Raw genomic sequence first — 16827 nt, 5'->3', positions numbered from 1 at the left:
GAAATTATTTCTGCGCTTCTCACCACCCAAGAATATGACAGCTTGCATTAAAAATAGTATGCATGCAGGAATTTCCCAGTTAGTATCTCCCTCAAGTTTTAAAAACTCAAATTATTGAGTCTTCTTTCTAAGAACTAGTGAAGAGGTTTACGAAAACATCCACTGAACTATTCATGTATAATTCTCTAACAAAAATCAATATTTCCATTCATACAATATATTAGGACTTAATTAAATTACCATATTCAGTGGTCAGTCTTCACCTTTCCAAATATCCTTGTCCAGTATCCATAACCATGCACTGCTCTGTCTTCCCTCATGCTTCTTTTATTGCTGAGTGAGGCGCTCGCTCCTTCATTAAATAGCATTAAAAATAGACTGCACAGAACTCCCCAGTGGAGCATGCTCTAACACGGCTAATACCACAGTTCTCAAGGTAACCATACTCAACTGGGATCTAAGAGGGAAAGTCACTGGGAGATCAGCAATTTGCAAATCTAACAGCACACACAATTCTGTCTTGGTCTGAGCTAAATACTGCAAAGGACAAATCAGCAGGTAGTGAAATTAAGTCACTGAGAAGACGAAAGTCAATTTCTTTAGCTGTGTAAGTTTCTTTAAATATACCTTCTCTAAACAAAGTACTCTGTTTAATAGGCGTTTTTCTAAAGTAACTTAGTTATTTTATTTATCAAAACATGCCCAGAGAGGTTAAATTTAAAACATAAATGCATAGCAATCCAAATGTCTTAAAAATTTCATTTAAACAAAATCAAAATATTATTGATAACCAAGTAATCAATTATGTTTCCATATCTTTTGTGATGCGGAAGCATATCCCTCAAAGCATATGCCCAAACTCACTCTCCAGAAAATTTACAAATATTCTATTAGTCAAAGTGATGAAAAGTAGGAGAATGTTATAACAAAGGAAATATAGGATCAAACACAAATACATACCTTGAAACCCACACACACTTGAGTGTATTCATAACCTCTTCATGCAATACACATTAGAAATGCAGCAAAAGCAATTACTGCCAAGATAGTAGATTACTCGGCTATTTGGACAAAACATAGAGCTGTTGGTTTCCAAATGACTGTCTTTCATGAAAATGACATTACCTAAAATCCTATTAAGATATTTAAGCCCTGTGGTAATACATACACAGAAGATCAAAGGAGTAGGTGTATTTATTTTAAAGTGGGTGTCAAAGGTTTTCTGATTTTTAACAAATGAAAAATGATTTCCTGTCATCTCCACTTGTCTGTTTACTCAAAATAGTCATAGCAGTTTTTATCTCCAAAGTAGATGAGGAGGGGTTAGGAATCATTTGAATTGATTCTTCATTTGAACAAAATCTTATATAGATTCATTTCAACTTTGAGGAATATCCTTCTTGTTTTGAGAGGCTGAGGGTCATACTGGTAGAAAATCAAAAATCAAAAAACCGAAAGAAATCAAAAATCAAAATGAATATCTGTACTCTAACCACATTCTAATGAAAATGATTTCTAACAGCCTTTTGGATTTCTTAGCTGCCCACCCCTATAACTTTCAATTCTCTTTTTTTTTTCTCTCTCTCTCTCTCTCTTTTAGGCTTGGATTCTGTCCTTATCCTACATCTTCAGAAGGTGATCAGGTAGCAAACCTGAATAGCTGACAGCAGCCACATCCACCCCAGCTATATTTCTATGCATAAACATTGAGTGAGTTAATTCTCTTCTTAAGAAACTTTCGAAACACCTGTCTAATTCAACTCAATTCTACCACCATATCTACAACCTGAGACAGAAAGTAAATTGGTAACTGTGACGAAGCACAGGTTTCATGCATGTAAAAATGAACATCTTTTCTTTTCTTCCCCCTAAGCCGCTTGGGACCTAGGACCCCAATCCTGCCAGGACAACAAACAGAGTATAACTTTCTACCTCTGCAATAGGTCTCTTTCAAAAAGAGCATTGCAAACTTTGTACCTCAACGCCTATAGAAATCACTGTAGACTTCTCCGACGAAAAACATTGCCCTTTTCAATTTAGTTCCAGCTTTCCATTTCCTTTTTGGGGGAAGGAGCGTCCATCCCTCCTTGACGAAACATGCAAAACACAATACATGTATAACAACATCAGCTTTCTACAAACACGAGAAATACAGACAAGAAATAATTCAAAATAGACACACAGATATATGGCAGAAAGAAAGAAGGAATTCTAAAAAGCCACAAAAGGCGTGCAATGTTCACGTCGGAAGACCTCGGTTATTACCTTGATCGAACAGTGGATATCCCCCCTGCGTCTTGGTGCCTTGATGGGTTTGGTTTAGTTTTGGATTTTATTAATAGTATTGTTTCTCAGTGATTGGTTTGGCTGGATTTGTTTGTTTTGGCTTTTGGCTTGGCTTTGTTGTTGTTGGGTTTGTTTGTTTGTTTGGATTTTGGTTGATTTATTTAACTGCTAGTAAACGGAGCTTTCTGCAGTGTCGGCTGGAGTTCCGCACAGCTGTGGCAGCCAGGGCTGCGGCGGCGGGCTCGGTCGCGGCTGGCGTCCCCGCTGCACCTGCTGCCGCCGGTCTCCGCTCCGGGCGCGCTCAGAAGGTACCACCGCCGCCTGCTCCGCCTGGCCGGCCGCGGGGAGTGAACGCGCCCCCGCCTCCCGTCTGCCCTTCTGTCCGTCTGCGCGTCTGTCAGTCCGACCGTCTGTCGGTCCGACCAGCAGCTCCGCGCGGGATTCCCGCTAGCCTGCGCTCTGCTCTCGAAGCTGCCCCTCTCGCAGGCTGCCAGTCTGTGCGCTGGTCCGTCCGTCCGTCCGAATCCCTCCGTCCCGCCAGCAACGCAGCGTCCCTCTTCCGGCCTCCTGTGCCCACGGTCCTCTCCCACTCTGCGCTCCTGGCCGCCGCGCACGGTGCGAGGAGGGCGCGTGGAGGGAGGAGGCGCGCGCGTGCGGCTGTCTGTCTCTCCGGGCGCCTCTCCCTGCCTACTTCACGCTCTCGCTCTCGCTGCGTTCTGGGCTCCCTCTCTCGGGCTGTCTGGCTGCTCCCACCTGTCCGTGGCGCTGCCAGTCCCACCCCTAGCCAGCCAGCCTCGGCCGATCCCTCGGTCCCGCTCCTCCTGTTTGGCCGCCTCCGTCGTCTGCCCCTCCGCCGGTCCGTGCCCTCCCACGCGGCTGGCACTGCCGCCGGGGGCGGCGCCCGGCTCCTCCCAGCAGCCCCGGATGCGTCCGGTCCCAGCCCGGGCTGAGAGCAACGCGCGTGTTGCACGTGGCTCTGCAGCTGCTCCGGCCGGAGACCCCGGGCCCCAGACCCGCCACACCCGGGAGGTGGCCGCAGCCGGGCGCCTGGCGGTGTCGCGGCCTCTGTCCCTTGGGGAGCATCCAGAACTGGCCCATCCAGAGGGATGGCACCTGCTGGGTGCGCCGGGCGACCGCGGTACCACTCGTTCCCTGGGCTGTTCTCCGCCAGCCCTAAGGCTGGAGACAAAGCGCATGAGCCACGCGCAGCAGCGTGAGCATCATTAATCAGAGAGAAAACTGGCACGTTGCCCCCTGCCCCGCCACACCGCCTCCCTGCTCCCAGCCAGAAGGCAGGAATTCTCTCTCGTCCCCGTGCCCGAGCCCTCCAGCACACCCGTCTGGGGGGGCGCTCCTGGACTCTTGGGGACACTTGCTCCACTCCCTCCAGCGCTCACTCTCCAGGCCAACTCTGCAGAGACAATCCCACAATAACACCTCGCCCCACCCTAATGAATCCGTAGCCTGGGAGCTCTTGGAGATTCTCCGCTTTGACCAAGACTGCAAGTCAGGGCGTGCAGCACCAAGCGTACTCCCTGTGGATGACTGCCCAGACCGCTGCCCACCTGATCACTGAGTTGGAATCACTGAGGTGCTGCAGAAGCTGGGCAGGGTAGGACTTGGGGAAGGAACAGAGTTGACACCTGAAGAAATAAAAGCCTTGATTTTACCGCTTGTTCTAGAGAGGCACTATTTTGATTATGTGCAATTCGGTTTTTTTTTTTTTTTTTTTAATTGTCTCAGCACTCACTAACACATTACAAGGAGAAAAAAAGAGAAAAAAAGGAAAAGGCTCAGTGAAGAAGAGGGAATAAAATTCCGAAACGCCACCTACCCCTTCTGAGTGAATGTAGAGCCTGCTTTTCCAACATTACAGGTCACCAGCCAAGATATACCACTTTAGCTTTCTGACCCCAGCTGAGAGCAAGGCATTTGATTTTGGGCTTCTTTGCAAGATTGTTATTAATGTGCAGCAAAATTATAGTTGTACACTCACACATAGAATTGCCAAAGCTCATTTTGACTGTATCCAGCAATTCAGTTTCTGAAATGTAGACACTGAATAACTATGTATCTGGTGAAATGAACGCCCCATCTCACAATAAACTGAAGAGGAGAAAATCAACTTTTACCAGCTGTAATTAGTAACCCCATGAATATACAACAAATAAATAACTAGCATATAAAACATGTCATGAAATTTTCCACATCCCTTTAGTTTCACTTATTGAACGCCCACCCATAATGACAGACATTACGAACAGATTTATTAAGATAAATGCCTTTGCATTATTACAGAAACCTGATTTCTATAGCTGTGGCCCATGTTCATATGCGCTAAGATATTGATTATAAATCTCAAATAAATGATATGTGTACTTCTAGAAACGACTATAAAAACAGTATAAGATTGTACTGACCCTTGTTGAATAGGTAATTATTTTCCAACGATTCGAAATTGTCTCCCTTGGTGTTCAGCCCTCACCAGAATAAGAATGAATCTGCTGTATGAGTTTTCAGACAAACCAAACCCAATGAATTCAGAACAGTTACTTTGATTTATATCCTTATCATTTTTACTGAGTCATCTCCAGAAGTGGTTTTTTTTTTTTTACAGGTATTTTCTCCTTCAAGACATATAAAATTTAAAGGAAAATTATGAAAGCATTTCTAATTTACTATCGTTTCCTTCATCTCAAGGCATTCCGAAAAACCTATTTTTCTTTGGGGGAAATTGAGACTGCATAGGAAGAAAGTTAGTGTATTTGATTTCTCTTCTGGACAAAACCATATCGCAGCATCTCCTGAATGGATAGACAGGTAATCTATTAATAGGAAACCTTAGCAGCTTGTTCATAACACAAAGTCTCTACAAAAAAAAAAAAAATCAGAATTCACTCTGAGAGTTTATTTTTTAAAATGGAACCCAGTCCTATAAACTGGATTAGAAATTATAGCTGTTAAATGAGGGGAGGGAGAACTCAGTGTTCTTAGCACACACTCTAGTGATTATTTGAAAAAACAAAACTGTTTTCATAGCTTAACTGTGTATTGACAAACTCGATGACAATATTTATTGTAGTATTTCATGGATTTTAAGCTTTATTATTTTATTTTTTTAAAAAAAGCATCCCAAAGAATAAGTTTAATGTGCTTCAACTATTTTCTATCTTTTCTCATAATATTTTGTCAACATAAACTGTAGAAGGCTCAAGTTTATTTGAGGCTGTGTAGATAATTAGCATTCAGCTACTCAACTTTAAATTTTTTGTCCCAATGTGGGACTGAAATATACCCTTGGGAGTATTAGGCAGGCAGTGAGCAATAAGTGATTCTTCTAGGCATTCAGAAAGTGTTTCTATTTTTTTAAAAACAATTTAAGACAGTTATCATCCTTTAGGGCCCTTAGACTGTACATATTAACCATCACTAAACTAACTAAAACTATTGTCTTCCTTTTTAAACCTCTGGGTGACAGGCTGACTATGTCAACTGCAGATGTGTTTATGCAAGAGCCCCCTAACTTGAGGAATGGGAGGCAGTACTTGGGAAAGAGGGAGTGGTTCTGTTACTCTCTTGGTCTGAGGGCTTTTGAGTTTATTTTGTATTATGTTTGAAATGAAGGAGCATGCATGTAACCAGGTAACCCCAGCTTGGGGAGTTGAGCTCATCTACACACTGGAAAACATCTAAGATTGTTGACAAGCTCCTTTATACATATATTCCCCTAAGACACTAAATTAGTGCCCTTTAATGAAGCTACCAAATTGGATTTTTGAAATAAGGCAAATTGCTAAAATAGCCCAGCTACCTTTATAAGCACCTTTTTAGCTGAAGCGAGAAGTAGAGTTTCCATGCTGTAGAGCTTCTATCACTCCTCAACAATTAGGCTGCGAGGATCTCCCCTTTAGGGCATACTCCCGCACCGCAATAAAGGCCCACAAATCCCCTAGAGAGACTTCTTATTTGCCCTGTTTCCCACAAAACAGTCTAGGATCTATTAAATACCAGTCTTGGGTGTAAAGCTTTACAAATATGCATGGTACCGAAAAGCAGGAGAAAAGCAAAAGAAAAAGCCCTGAAGATTAGCATTTCAACCAGAAAGTTTTGCACCCCATTCTTATTTTGTGGAAGCCAAAATAACTCTAAAACACATTTCAGAACATCAACAAAGAATGTTACATCATGTATGCATCCGAGCATGAAGAAATGTCACGATCAAAAACAAAGAGGATTTGGGAGACTAGAAACCAAATGTTCTAATGGCACAGATCCCTTGATGGCAGCCATGTCTCTTCTGTAATAGGCTGTGTATAGGATGAGAAAATTATCTCCATGAACCCTTGGAGTTCTTACAAGCGGACTACAAATGAATGCTGGCCTGCACATGCATAAAAATGCTTTGCTGAAAATGCAAACCAAGAAATTTCCTCAAAAATGAATGTGTGTGGTGCTTTCATGGAGATGCATGAATCAGAGGAAGGATAATATGAAGAAATTGGAGGAAACAGTTAAAGAGAAGGTTGGGAAACCTGTCACTAAAAGATCTGAGCATCAAGAGACAAGAAAGGTCGCTGACTAAATTTCCTATTTCTTTTCAGCATCTCTTAGGATAGATATCCCATTTTTCAGAAACATTCTTGGTATTTGGGGGGTTTCTCCTCCTGGTCCACAGAGCACTGTGTTTCTTCCTCTGCCCTCCCAGCCCAGAGGGATCTGTGGCTTTGGTGTGTCTAAGGCAGGCCAGGCAGCCAGCAGAACACAGATGCATGGACTTTTTCTGATGTAGAGCAAGGCTGGAGGCAGGATGCCCAGCAGCAGGCCCTCTCTACCCAGCCTATGTTATCACTCCCACCAGGACCTGCTTCAACACAAAGTGTTTGCAGTCTCCTATGGAACCCACCAAAGGTGTATTTGATTTTTTCAAAACCTGGCCTAGAATTGAAAGCAGAAGCATTAGAAGCATATGTGGGGAAAACAGAGGTAAATGTTATCCCTCTGAAACACAAGGAGTGATGACACAGAGCATAACCTAACATTTGCCAAACCACTCTCTGTGATCTTGCCTCTCTTACACTGCTGTTACAGAGATCACACTTTCTTCCACGATGGACACAGTTCTTTTCTCACAAAGAAAGACAAAGGTTACCAAACTATTCAGAACGTGGAATAATATATTTGGCTTCTCGAACTTGAGATGACATTAAAAGGTCTATCAATTAGCCACTAGAATAAAACAGCTTCAATCCATCTCTAATGAGGTACAGTACATTTACGTGTTTAAACTGTTCTCCATACCTTAAATGGTGTGTGTATCTGTGTGTGTGTGTGTGTATGTGTGTGTGTGTGTGTGTGTGTGTGTGTAGTCAAAAGGTAAAACATATTCATAGTATATTCATAGTGCTAGTATGCCAAAAGAGAACTTAGATCTTTCCGGAAACCCAATTGTAGGCTCAATACCCAGCATCTGAAGAAAAACAACAATGTACAGATATGTAATTCTGCATAAATGTACAACTTGTTCTCCAAAGCTACTCTTAAAGTTTCTGTCTTTTCAAAATAAAAGTATAGATATTTGTTTTTTTAAAAAAGAAAAAGTGAGTGAACTAAATCAAAAAGGAACAAAAAAAAGTCTCCTAGTATATCACCACCCAAACTGCCATGATTTTTGTGCTTAATCTCTCTGCGTATATACCCATAAAAAGAGCTGTAGTTAGCATATATGGATTATAGAATGCATATTACTTTATAATCTGCTTTCTACTTTGGAATAACTGAGGGTTTTTTTTCCCCATGAAATTGACTATATTAATGCATTTATAACAGCATAGTAGTCTATTGAATACAGAACACGTATAGGTTACACATAAATCAAAGCTATTGATGGGCATGGTTTCCAAGTTGAGAAATTTTTCCTTTAGGCAAATCTTTAAAATTTGAATTCCTTATTCTCTGAGAATCTATGTTTTACATTTTGGCACCACAGTGGATTTTTTTAGAGAAGATAAGAGGTTTTTGCTATGTTGTCCTGGCTAGACTTGAACTCTTGCACTCAAGTGTTCCTTCCACCTCAGCCTCCTGAGTAGGCGAGACTACAAGCTTGTGCCACCAAACCTATCTTTAAGAAGAAAGCTTAGCTCATTAAATTGTAATATGTCTTATTTCCTGTTATTCCCACTTAAGTATATATATTTTCATTTTTGTACATTTTAGCTGCATAACAAACATTTTACCATTGAAGCTTTCTCGTTGTTTTGTTCAACATTGTAATTCTCATTCTCAACCCATGGACTATTTACAAGAAATTTTACTTTTTGCTTTTAGTTTATAAAGGTCTTTTTGAGGGAGTGCTCACTATTTATTATTAGGTTTTAATTTAATTTAATTTTAGTCAATAATTTTGATTTGTTGAGAAATCATATAGCATCTGGTTATGAACAATTCCTGTTAATAGTCCATATGTTCTTGAAAACAACGCATATTCTTTAATAGTGCCAAGTTCTATATAAATCTATATGTTCAGATATATAAAATTAACCTACATTATTTAAAATATTTTCATTTTATTAGTAAAAATATTTTCAATATGATAATCATTTATTTATTATCCTATCAATTCTATCTGCTTTGATCTATCTGCCTTTGAGAGAACTGTGGACTTTTAAATTTTTTCTTGCAATCATTTCGATTTTTGCTTTCTAAATTTTTTTTTATGTTTTGTTAAACAGGGACAAAGTTATAAATAATATATCTTCTTGATAGATTATTGCTTCTTTCAATGTCTTTTATCTCTGTCAATGCTTCTACTTTAGATCCTATTTTGTCTGCCATTCATATAGACCAATGATCCTCAACCTTTTTGGCACCAGTGACCAGTTATGTGGAAGACAATTTTTCCACAGGGGATAGGGGCACGGTTTTGGGATGAGACTGTTCCACCTCAGATCATCAGGCCTTAGATTCTCATAAAGAGCACACAACCTAGAGCCCTCACATGTGTAATTCAAAGTAGAGTTAGTGCTCCTGTGAGACTCTAATGCCTCTGCCGACCTGACAGGAGGAGCTCAGGGAGTGATGCTGCTGTAGGCCACTCGCCTCCTGCTGTTCGACCCAGTTCTTAACAGGCCATGGATCCCTATGGGTCTGAGGCCTAGGGGTTGGGAGTCCTGATATTGACTCTAGAACTTTATTTTGGCTAGCCTGTGCTAATATATATTACAGTCCTTCAAATTTTCTGTATTGTACATGGGTATGTTCTGTACTCTAATTGTGCTTTATTTAAAATCAGACAGCTGGATGTCTTTTTAAAAATGTAATCTCAGGCCAGACACAGTGGCTCATACCTGTAATCCCAGCACTTTGGGAGGCCAAAGTGAGCAGATCACCTGAGGTCAGGTGTTCAAGACCAGCCTGGCCATCTAATAAAATGAAACCCTGTCTCTAATAAAAAAAATATAAAAATTAGCTAGATGTGGTGGTGGTGCACACCTGCTACTTGGGAGGCTGAGGCAGAAGAATTGTTTGAACCTGGAAAAAAAAAAAGAAAGAAAAAAGAAAAGAAAAAGAAATATATATATAATCTCAGGGTTAGGTTTATAGATTTGTTTTCATTTATCTTACTAGGGACTTCGTGTACTGTTTTTATTTTTTCATTTGAAGAGTCTTACTTTTTTATTTCTAAATAATTTCCCCATATGATTATGGCCTTTTTAAAATTATCTTTTTGGGGACATATATTAGACATGAGCTATAAGTTTTCCTTCACAAAATTTCCTTATCTCTCTGCATAGACTTCTATATGATTTCCTCATATCTAGCTTTGCCACTTTTCAGTATGTTTAGTATTCTTAAACCATCCATTGGTTTTTAAATATTATTTCAATGACTATATATATAATTTTTGTTTGGTTTTCCAATGATTTATTACATGTTCCTAATTTAGATTGGTCTATAGCTTTCCCTTCCTAGGTTGTCCTTATCTATTTCAGGTATTAGAGGACTCAATAAAATCATTTTGTGCCAACTCCCCATGATTCTCTATCTTCCAGAAAAATGTAAATAAAAAGAATTATCTGGATTTTGAAAGTCTCAGTTTGATAGCTTCTTAAAACATAGACTTAAGGATGCATTTCAATTTCAACCCTGATTTCTGGAATATTCCAGTTTTTTAGTTATCCTTATAGTAACTTTTAAATTTTGTATTTATTGGGAAAAACTATACTTGTCATCCACCTATTCAGACTATTCCCATATACATTTTATTCTTCCACACATTAAAGACAAATGAAGAAACCACTCTGCTGCTACAGTCATGTACCTTTTTATTTCTATTGTCATGCTACCTGACAAAATAGGAGTGGATGAATGAATGTGTCAGTATCAAACCATGGATAACAATCGTGGTTTTGCAAACTGCTAACTTTTCAATTGCCACTGAACTCCCTCTGTTTTTTAGAAAGCTACCACTTTTGGGACATAAACACCTTTGAAGCTCTCCCTATTTTTAAAGCAAAGGGCTTGGATTGCTTTTTCAATGTAATTTCCTCTTTGATATATGTTTTTCCTTCCATAATTGCTAATGCACTGATAAAACCGCTTCTAATTTCCCTGTGCAGTTTTGTCATTTTCATAGATTTAGACCAGGAGGAAGAGGCTTTGGAATATATTTAGTGTGGCATGGTAAAAATGAAGTAAATTTTTTTAAGTCTTTTTTTCCATGTCTTATAGCAACCTCAACTTCCTGGGCTTAAGAGATCCACCCACCTCAGCTTATTGAGTAGCAGGGTTCACAGGTACACACCACCAAGCCTGGATAATTTCAAAAATGTTTTTGTAGACAAACGATTTCACTGTGTTGCCCAGGCTGGTCTTGAACTCTGAGTTTCAAGTGATCCCGTCTTGGCCTCCCAGAGCACTGGGATTACAGGTGTAAACCACCACACCCAGCTTAAGGTTTTTAGTAGGAAGAAGCAAGAAGTTCACTCTCCAAAATATCTAAAACACTATAACCTAGATTTACATAACGGAAACATATTACCACATTGCCTTTTATATAACTTGTCATTGGCAAGCAATATTTGCTTGGTTGGTTTATAGTAACCAGGCTAAAGGCAATAATTTCATATGTATTACGTGTGTGTGTATTTTTACACATATGTTACCATCTAACATATTACATGCTATAATATATATTATATATTCATACAATTATATATATTATAGATTATGTTGCTATAATATATTAATAAATGTGCTATAATATATAAACATATTTTTATATATGTGACCACTTTTTAGCAGATTTCTTTGACAGCTATGTAGTATTATATCTAGCTCCACATTTTTTTTCAATTGTACTAGCTTCTTAAAAACGAATTGACAAATGTATGTATATAGCATATTACATATGTATATAGCATATTACATATATATATAATATATAATATATATTACATATATATAATGTATATGTTATATACCATACATTATATGTTATACAATTGACACTGTGTATTATAGTTTATAGTAATTTGTATATACACATATATATATACACATCCACACACATACACCAGTGAATATTTAAAGTATATAATACCCTATGACATGTAATATATTATATAAAAATAACACACTATATATTATATATAATAAATGTATGCATACATACATATACATACCTACACACCTGAAAAACTCTTTGAAGAGTTCTTTGATAACTGCATAGCTTATTTTATCTGATTGCTTAGGTAGTGTTGCAAACTTTTATTTCTTATATAGTCTTAAATCCACCAGAAACAAAACATATTCTCTTTAAAGTGGCTAAAAGTAACTTTTATCCAGTAATTTTTTATTTCAGATATTATAATTTTCAGTTCTAGAATTTTCATTTTCTTCTTTTTACAGCTTCTGTTTCTTACTCAGGTTTTCCATCTTTTTTTTTTATTATAAGAGTATTTTCCTTTATCCCATCTATCCCTGTTTTAATGTTATTATTTACTAATTTTCAAAAACAGGGCTACCCAGAAGTCAGCCTTCATTGACATTTTAAAAATTTGAGACTGATTAACATTTTTCTGTGTCTTTTCAAATATCAATTAACATTTAATTGTATCATAGATCATATGAATGTTAGATTGTTGAGAGTCTTTTTACTATTGTTGTCCAGTAAAGACTGTTGATATTTTTGTTTCACCAGGTACTTAGCTTGATTGGGTTAAAACTGCACATTCAATATTTAAGTCATCAGCTTAAAATTTTAGGTTATTTCTCTTTCTCTTTAACTGACTGCTTGCAGTCTGTCCAGTGTATGTACTGCCATGGATCAGTCAAAGATTTCAGAAGAGTTTACAGACTTGTGCTCCTTCTTTCTGGGTATATCCTTTCCAGACATCCTTCCCTACTTTTCAGTGTTTCTTCAAATTATTAAGCCAGTAGGTTTTTGAATGGAGTTTGAGTTGCCACACAAGCCTGCCTTTTGATTGTCCTCAGCCTGCAAGCCATAAAAAAATATTTAACTCAATCCACGCTGATCCCTTGTTTTAATAATCAACTCCCTTCCCAAACATGCTAGCTTTGATTCCTCAGTTTATTATTGTCTCAGGAGAGTTTGATCTTTTAAATGGTTATGCATTCATAATGGAGGCAGGACTCAATATTCCCCTGAGTTTCATTGAGGAAGAAAGAAGAAAATAGGCAGATGAATAAGAAAAGTCTAACTCATAAGGCTTTGCTTCTGGAGCTAGGGGAGAGATATCTCCAGGTTCTGCGGCTTATATCTTATTGCCACAAGCTATGTCCCATTATCATAACTTCATATAATAGAGTCCAGGCATTCACATAGTTCCCTTTTCATCTTCCACAGTAAGGAAGTGTGAAAAAAGAAATCTGAAATAGTGTGACGTAGGCTGTACTGCATTGTCTGCCACTGTCTCTGTTCTGGTTTCTAAACTTACTGCATGCGTTGTCTTCCTTATGAAACTTAGAGACTAGATCTGTCTCTCTGAAACACAACCATATTTGGTGCAGCCAGTTATGATGGGTGTAACAAGCTGGATAGTCTCTAGAGAATAAAGTTTTCTAGAAAGAGAAGAAAACCATCTTATCTTAGCAGCTCTCAAGCTTGGATGACAGTAGAAATCCTTAAACCCTCTCGGTAGACACATACAAACAGAAGAATATTTCTCAGGGCTTACTGAAGTGTTTTGTACATCCTCCTGCCAGATCTATACATTAATTCAGGGTGGATAAAATCTAAGCTAGTCCCTCTGCTTATGATGAAAACATTTAAGAATGTTTCTTGGTGCTCAATGTTCATTAATAATGGGTTAATATAACGGAGTATCGCAGTAAGTCGTGAAGTGTGTCTCAGTTTCTCACAAACAATATTTAAATTTTATTTTCTAGTTACTTTAAAAATAAATTTATTGTTATTTCTCTAAGAATGCCATCCAAACTCCCTGCATTCTAATGAATTAACTTGAATAGAATGTAAAGAGGCACACTAAAGGGTTTTAAAATCAGAGGAATATTCCATACTTGTGAAAAGTTTCTAGTGTATGTCATAAAAGTATTTTAAAATGACTTGTCTTGTTTACTAGAGAACACAAATGCCTAACTTAATCAGAAAGGATGTTAAATAAAAAGAACCCAGGAACAAAAGGTCATGAGTGGATGGAAGCTACTTGGCAGCAATATCAATGAGGATATAAATGGAAGAACACTATTAATAAGCAAACAGTATTACCTAAGTGAATAGGGTATTCCAAACAGCATGTAGCTATGACAAGAAAAAGGTCATGATCTGAAAAAAGCAATGAAAGGATGTAACTGATCTAGAATCTTTAGGTCTATTAGGAGAGGAAGAATAGTCAAAAGGATATATACAGCTGTAATGTGATTTTTGAACCAGGTCAGAAAGCATTTAGGTGGAAAAAAAGAGGACAGCACAGTGAGATTATCAAGGGAATGGCTATTCAGCCAGATGGATGTTAGGGTTCCAGTAGTGATCATAAAACTGACACAACAGGAAGACACAGCAGTCATGAGGGGCCTCAGCCACTCTTTCTTTTGCTGCAAGTCTCATTTGCTTAAAAGCAGCATACCTGTAAACTCTTGATGTGCCTTGCACACAATTCTACTTCTTAAGAGGTGGAAAAACTTTGTCGTAAGCCCAATTTTGTGCATTTGGGAGGAATTAGTTGACAAGGAGGAATTTATAGCAGCCTTTGGATATGATACATTGGATAGACTCAGAAGTATTCTCTCGAGTTCAAAGAGACAGATGTGTAAAAATTTAGAAATATAATAGATACAATATCCATGGCCCGAGTCTCTAAAATGAAGTATTACTAAAGAAGTTTGGACTAGCACAAAGAATAAAAAACTCTGAGTGATTCTACTGAAAATAAAAGTTGTTAGACATCCTTCATATGTATGATTACTGCAGCACAATCCACAAGTGCAAAGGTATGGAACCAACCTAAGTGCTCATTGACCAATGAATGGATAAAGAAAATTTGGTATATATACAACATGGAATACTACTCATCTATGAAAAAGGATGAAATAATATGATTTGCAGCAACTTGAAGGAAGCTGGAGGTCATTATTCTAAGTGAAGTAACTCAGGAATAGCAAAGCAAATGCCATGCATTTTTACAATTGGGAGCTAAGCTATGGGTATGCAAAGGTAGGCAGACTTGTATAATGGACTTTGGAGACTCAGAAGTGGGATGGTGGGAGGGAGCTGAGGGACAGAAATAAAACTATATATTAAGTAGAATGTACACTGCTCAGGTAGTGGGTACTCTAGAATCTCAGACTTCACTACTATATAGTTCACCCATGCACCCAAAACCCATTTGTACCCTGAAAGCTTTTGAAGTGTGGGGTGTGCGTGTGTGTGCATGTGTGTGTGTGTGTGTGTGTGTGTGTGTGTGTGTGTAAAGTCAGGAGAGATTAATGTGGCCACTCAGGCAGTTCTCCCACAGGGTCAAATTCTAAAAGACCATGAATTAAAAGTGAGAAACTATGACCTGAGTCTTGTGGGAAAAAAGTAATGAGCGCAAATACATGTTCAAAGAAATTTGCTGCCACAGTGGGTGATACACTGGTTACGTGATGCACAGCGTCTGCTGTGGTGTTTTCTGGGTTTATCTTCTTTACAGTTCTATGTAAGATGTCACTAAAATCATATAGGCCATTGTTTTTTCTTATTCTCATTGGCGTAATTGCAGATCCCTCAAAGTTCCTTTCAAGTACCCAGTCATGAGTAATTGTTTACTCTGGAAGTTTGCTCCCTCAGATACATGGCAAAATATCTTTTACCACTTTTTTCCTTATCAGAAAGGGGCTGCTCTCTATATTTAAACTACAGCTTCAAAAGTGTGACTTTTCTTCCAGGTTTTGTTCTCTGCATGGGGGAAAACAAAAGGATCTTGTACCATTCATTTTAAATTAGGATACTGAAAACATTGCATTAGAAAAAATGAGAGCCTTAAAATTTTCTATGCCATATCATTATGTGAATCCTTCTTGCTGGCTGCAACACTTGTGTCACCCCAAGATCCATATACTGAAATCCTGATGCCCATTGTAATATTGTTAGCAGTCAGAGCCTTTGGGAGGTAACTAAGTTATGAGAGTGGGACCCTCATGAATAGGATTAGCATCTCATAAAACAGACCCTAGAGACTTCTCTTGCCCTCTTTCCTCCAAGTGAGGATACAGCAAGAAGTGGCAGTCTGAAACCTAGGAAAAGGCCCTCACCAGAAGCTGACCATGCCAGCATCTTGATCCCAGATTTCCCACCTCTAGAAATATGAAAAATAAATTTCTGCCATATGAAAGCCACCCAGTATATGGCATTTTGCTCTAGCAGCCTGAAGTGCCTAAGACATTAGCAACTCCAGTATGTTAATAACTTCAGTTATTAAGTCCAGTCTCCCCCATGGTGCTTACTCAGAGACACAGCTCTTGTGCCACTGTTCAGTCACAATATGGCACTGGCAAAATTGAATATTATTTTTTCTGAACTTCTTTTCCTTCCTTCTGTAGTATTCATAGGTTTCTGGTTTTTTTAAATGTAACTCTCAAGTATAATTATCTGTCAGAAAGAAAACCATAAACTATGATTTTCATCAATGGATTAAAAAATGTGATATATAGAATTGACTTGTTCATTGTATTTTAAATTTTTTAAAAATCAAACATTTAGTTGCACAAAAGAATTTATGAAATGCATATGAAATTTGGCCGGGTGTGGTGGCTCACACCTGTAATCCTAGCACTTTGGGAGGCCAACGTGGGCGGATCACCTAAGGTCAGGAGTTTGAGACCAGCCTGACTAACGTAGAGAAACCCTGTCTCTACTAAAAATACAGAATTAGCAGGCTGTGGTAGTGCATGCCTGTAATCCAAGATACTGGGGAAGCTGAAACAGGAGAATTGCTTGAACCTGGGAGGCAGAGGTTGCAGTAAGGCAAGATCATGTCATTGGACTCCAGCCTGGGCAACAAGAGTGAGACTCTATCTAAAAAA

The 16827-nt window shown here is 38.6% G+C and overlaps 2 protein-coding genes across 5 annotated transcripts in view; both read right to left on the bottom strand.

The window, feature by feature from the left end:
• Positions 1–3130, bottom strand: part of ARPP21 (cAMP regulated phosphoprotein 21) — a 158782-nt gene extending 155652 nt beyond the window's left edge. For 2 of the 4 annotated variants that reach the window (XM_017521769.2, XM_017521763.2), the window contains exon 1: positions 2266–2496. The gene's annotated coding sequence lies outside the window, so the exon portion shown is untranslated. The other 2 variants (XM_017521782.2, XM_017521766.2) reach the window with 2 other exon arrangements.
• Positions 2387–16827, bottom strand: part of LOC119470069 — a 162168-nt gene continuing 147727 nt past the window's right edge. The window contains exon 3 of the mRNA XM_037736029.1: positions 2387–3670. Coding sequence (XP_037591957.1) covers positions 2684–3670 — 987 coding nt within the window. The 3' untranslated portion in view covers positions 2387–2683. The remainder of the gene's footprint in view (positions 3671–16827) is intronic.

Source organism: Cebus imitator, unplaced genomic scaffold, assembly GCF_001604975.1.
Source record: "Cebus imitator isolate Cc_AM_T3 unplaced genomic scaffold, Cebus_imitator-1.0 Scaffold21, whole genome shotgun sequence".
NCBI classification, from domain to species: domain Eukaryota; kingdom Metazoa; phylum Chordata; class Mammalia; order Primates; family Cebidae; genus Cebus; species Cebus imitator.
The sequence above is the reverse complement of the archived record's forward strand: the minus strand, read 5'-3'. Positions and strand labels throughout refer to the sequence as shown.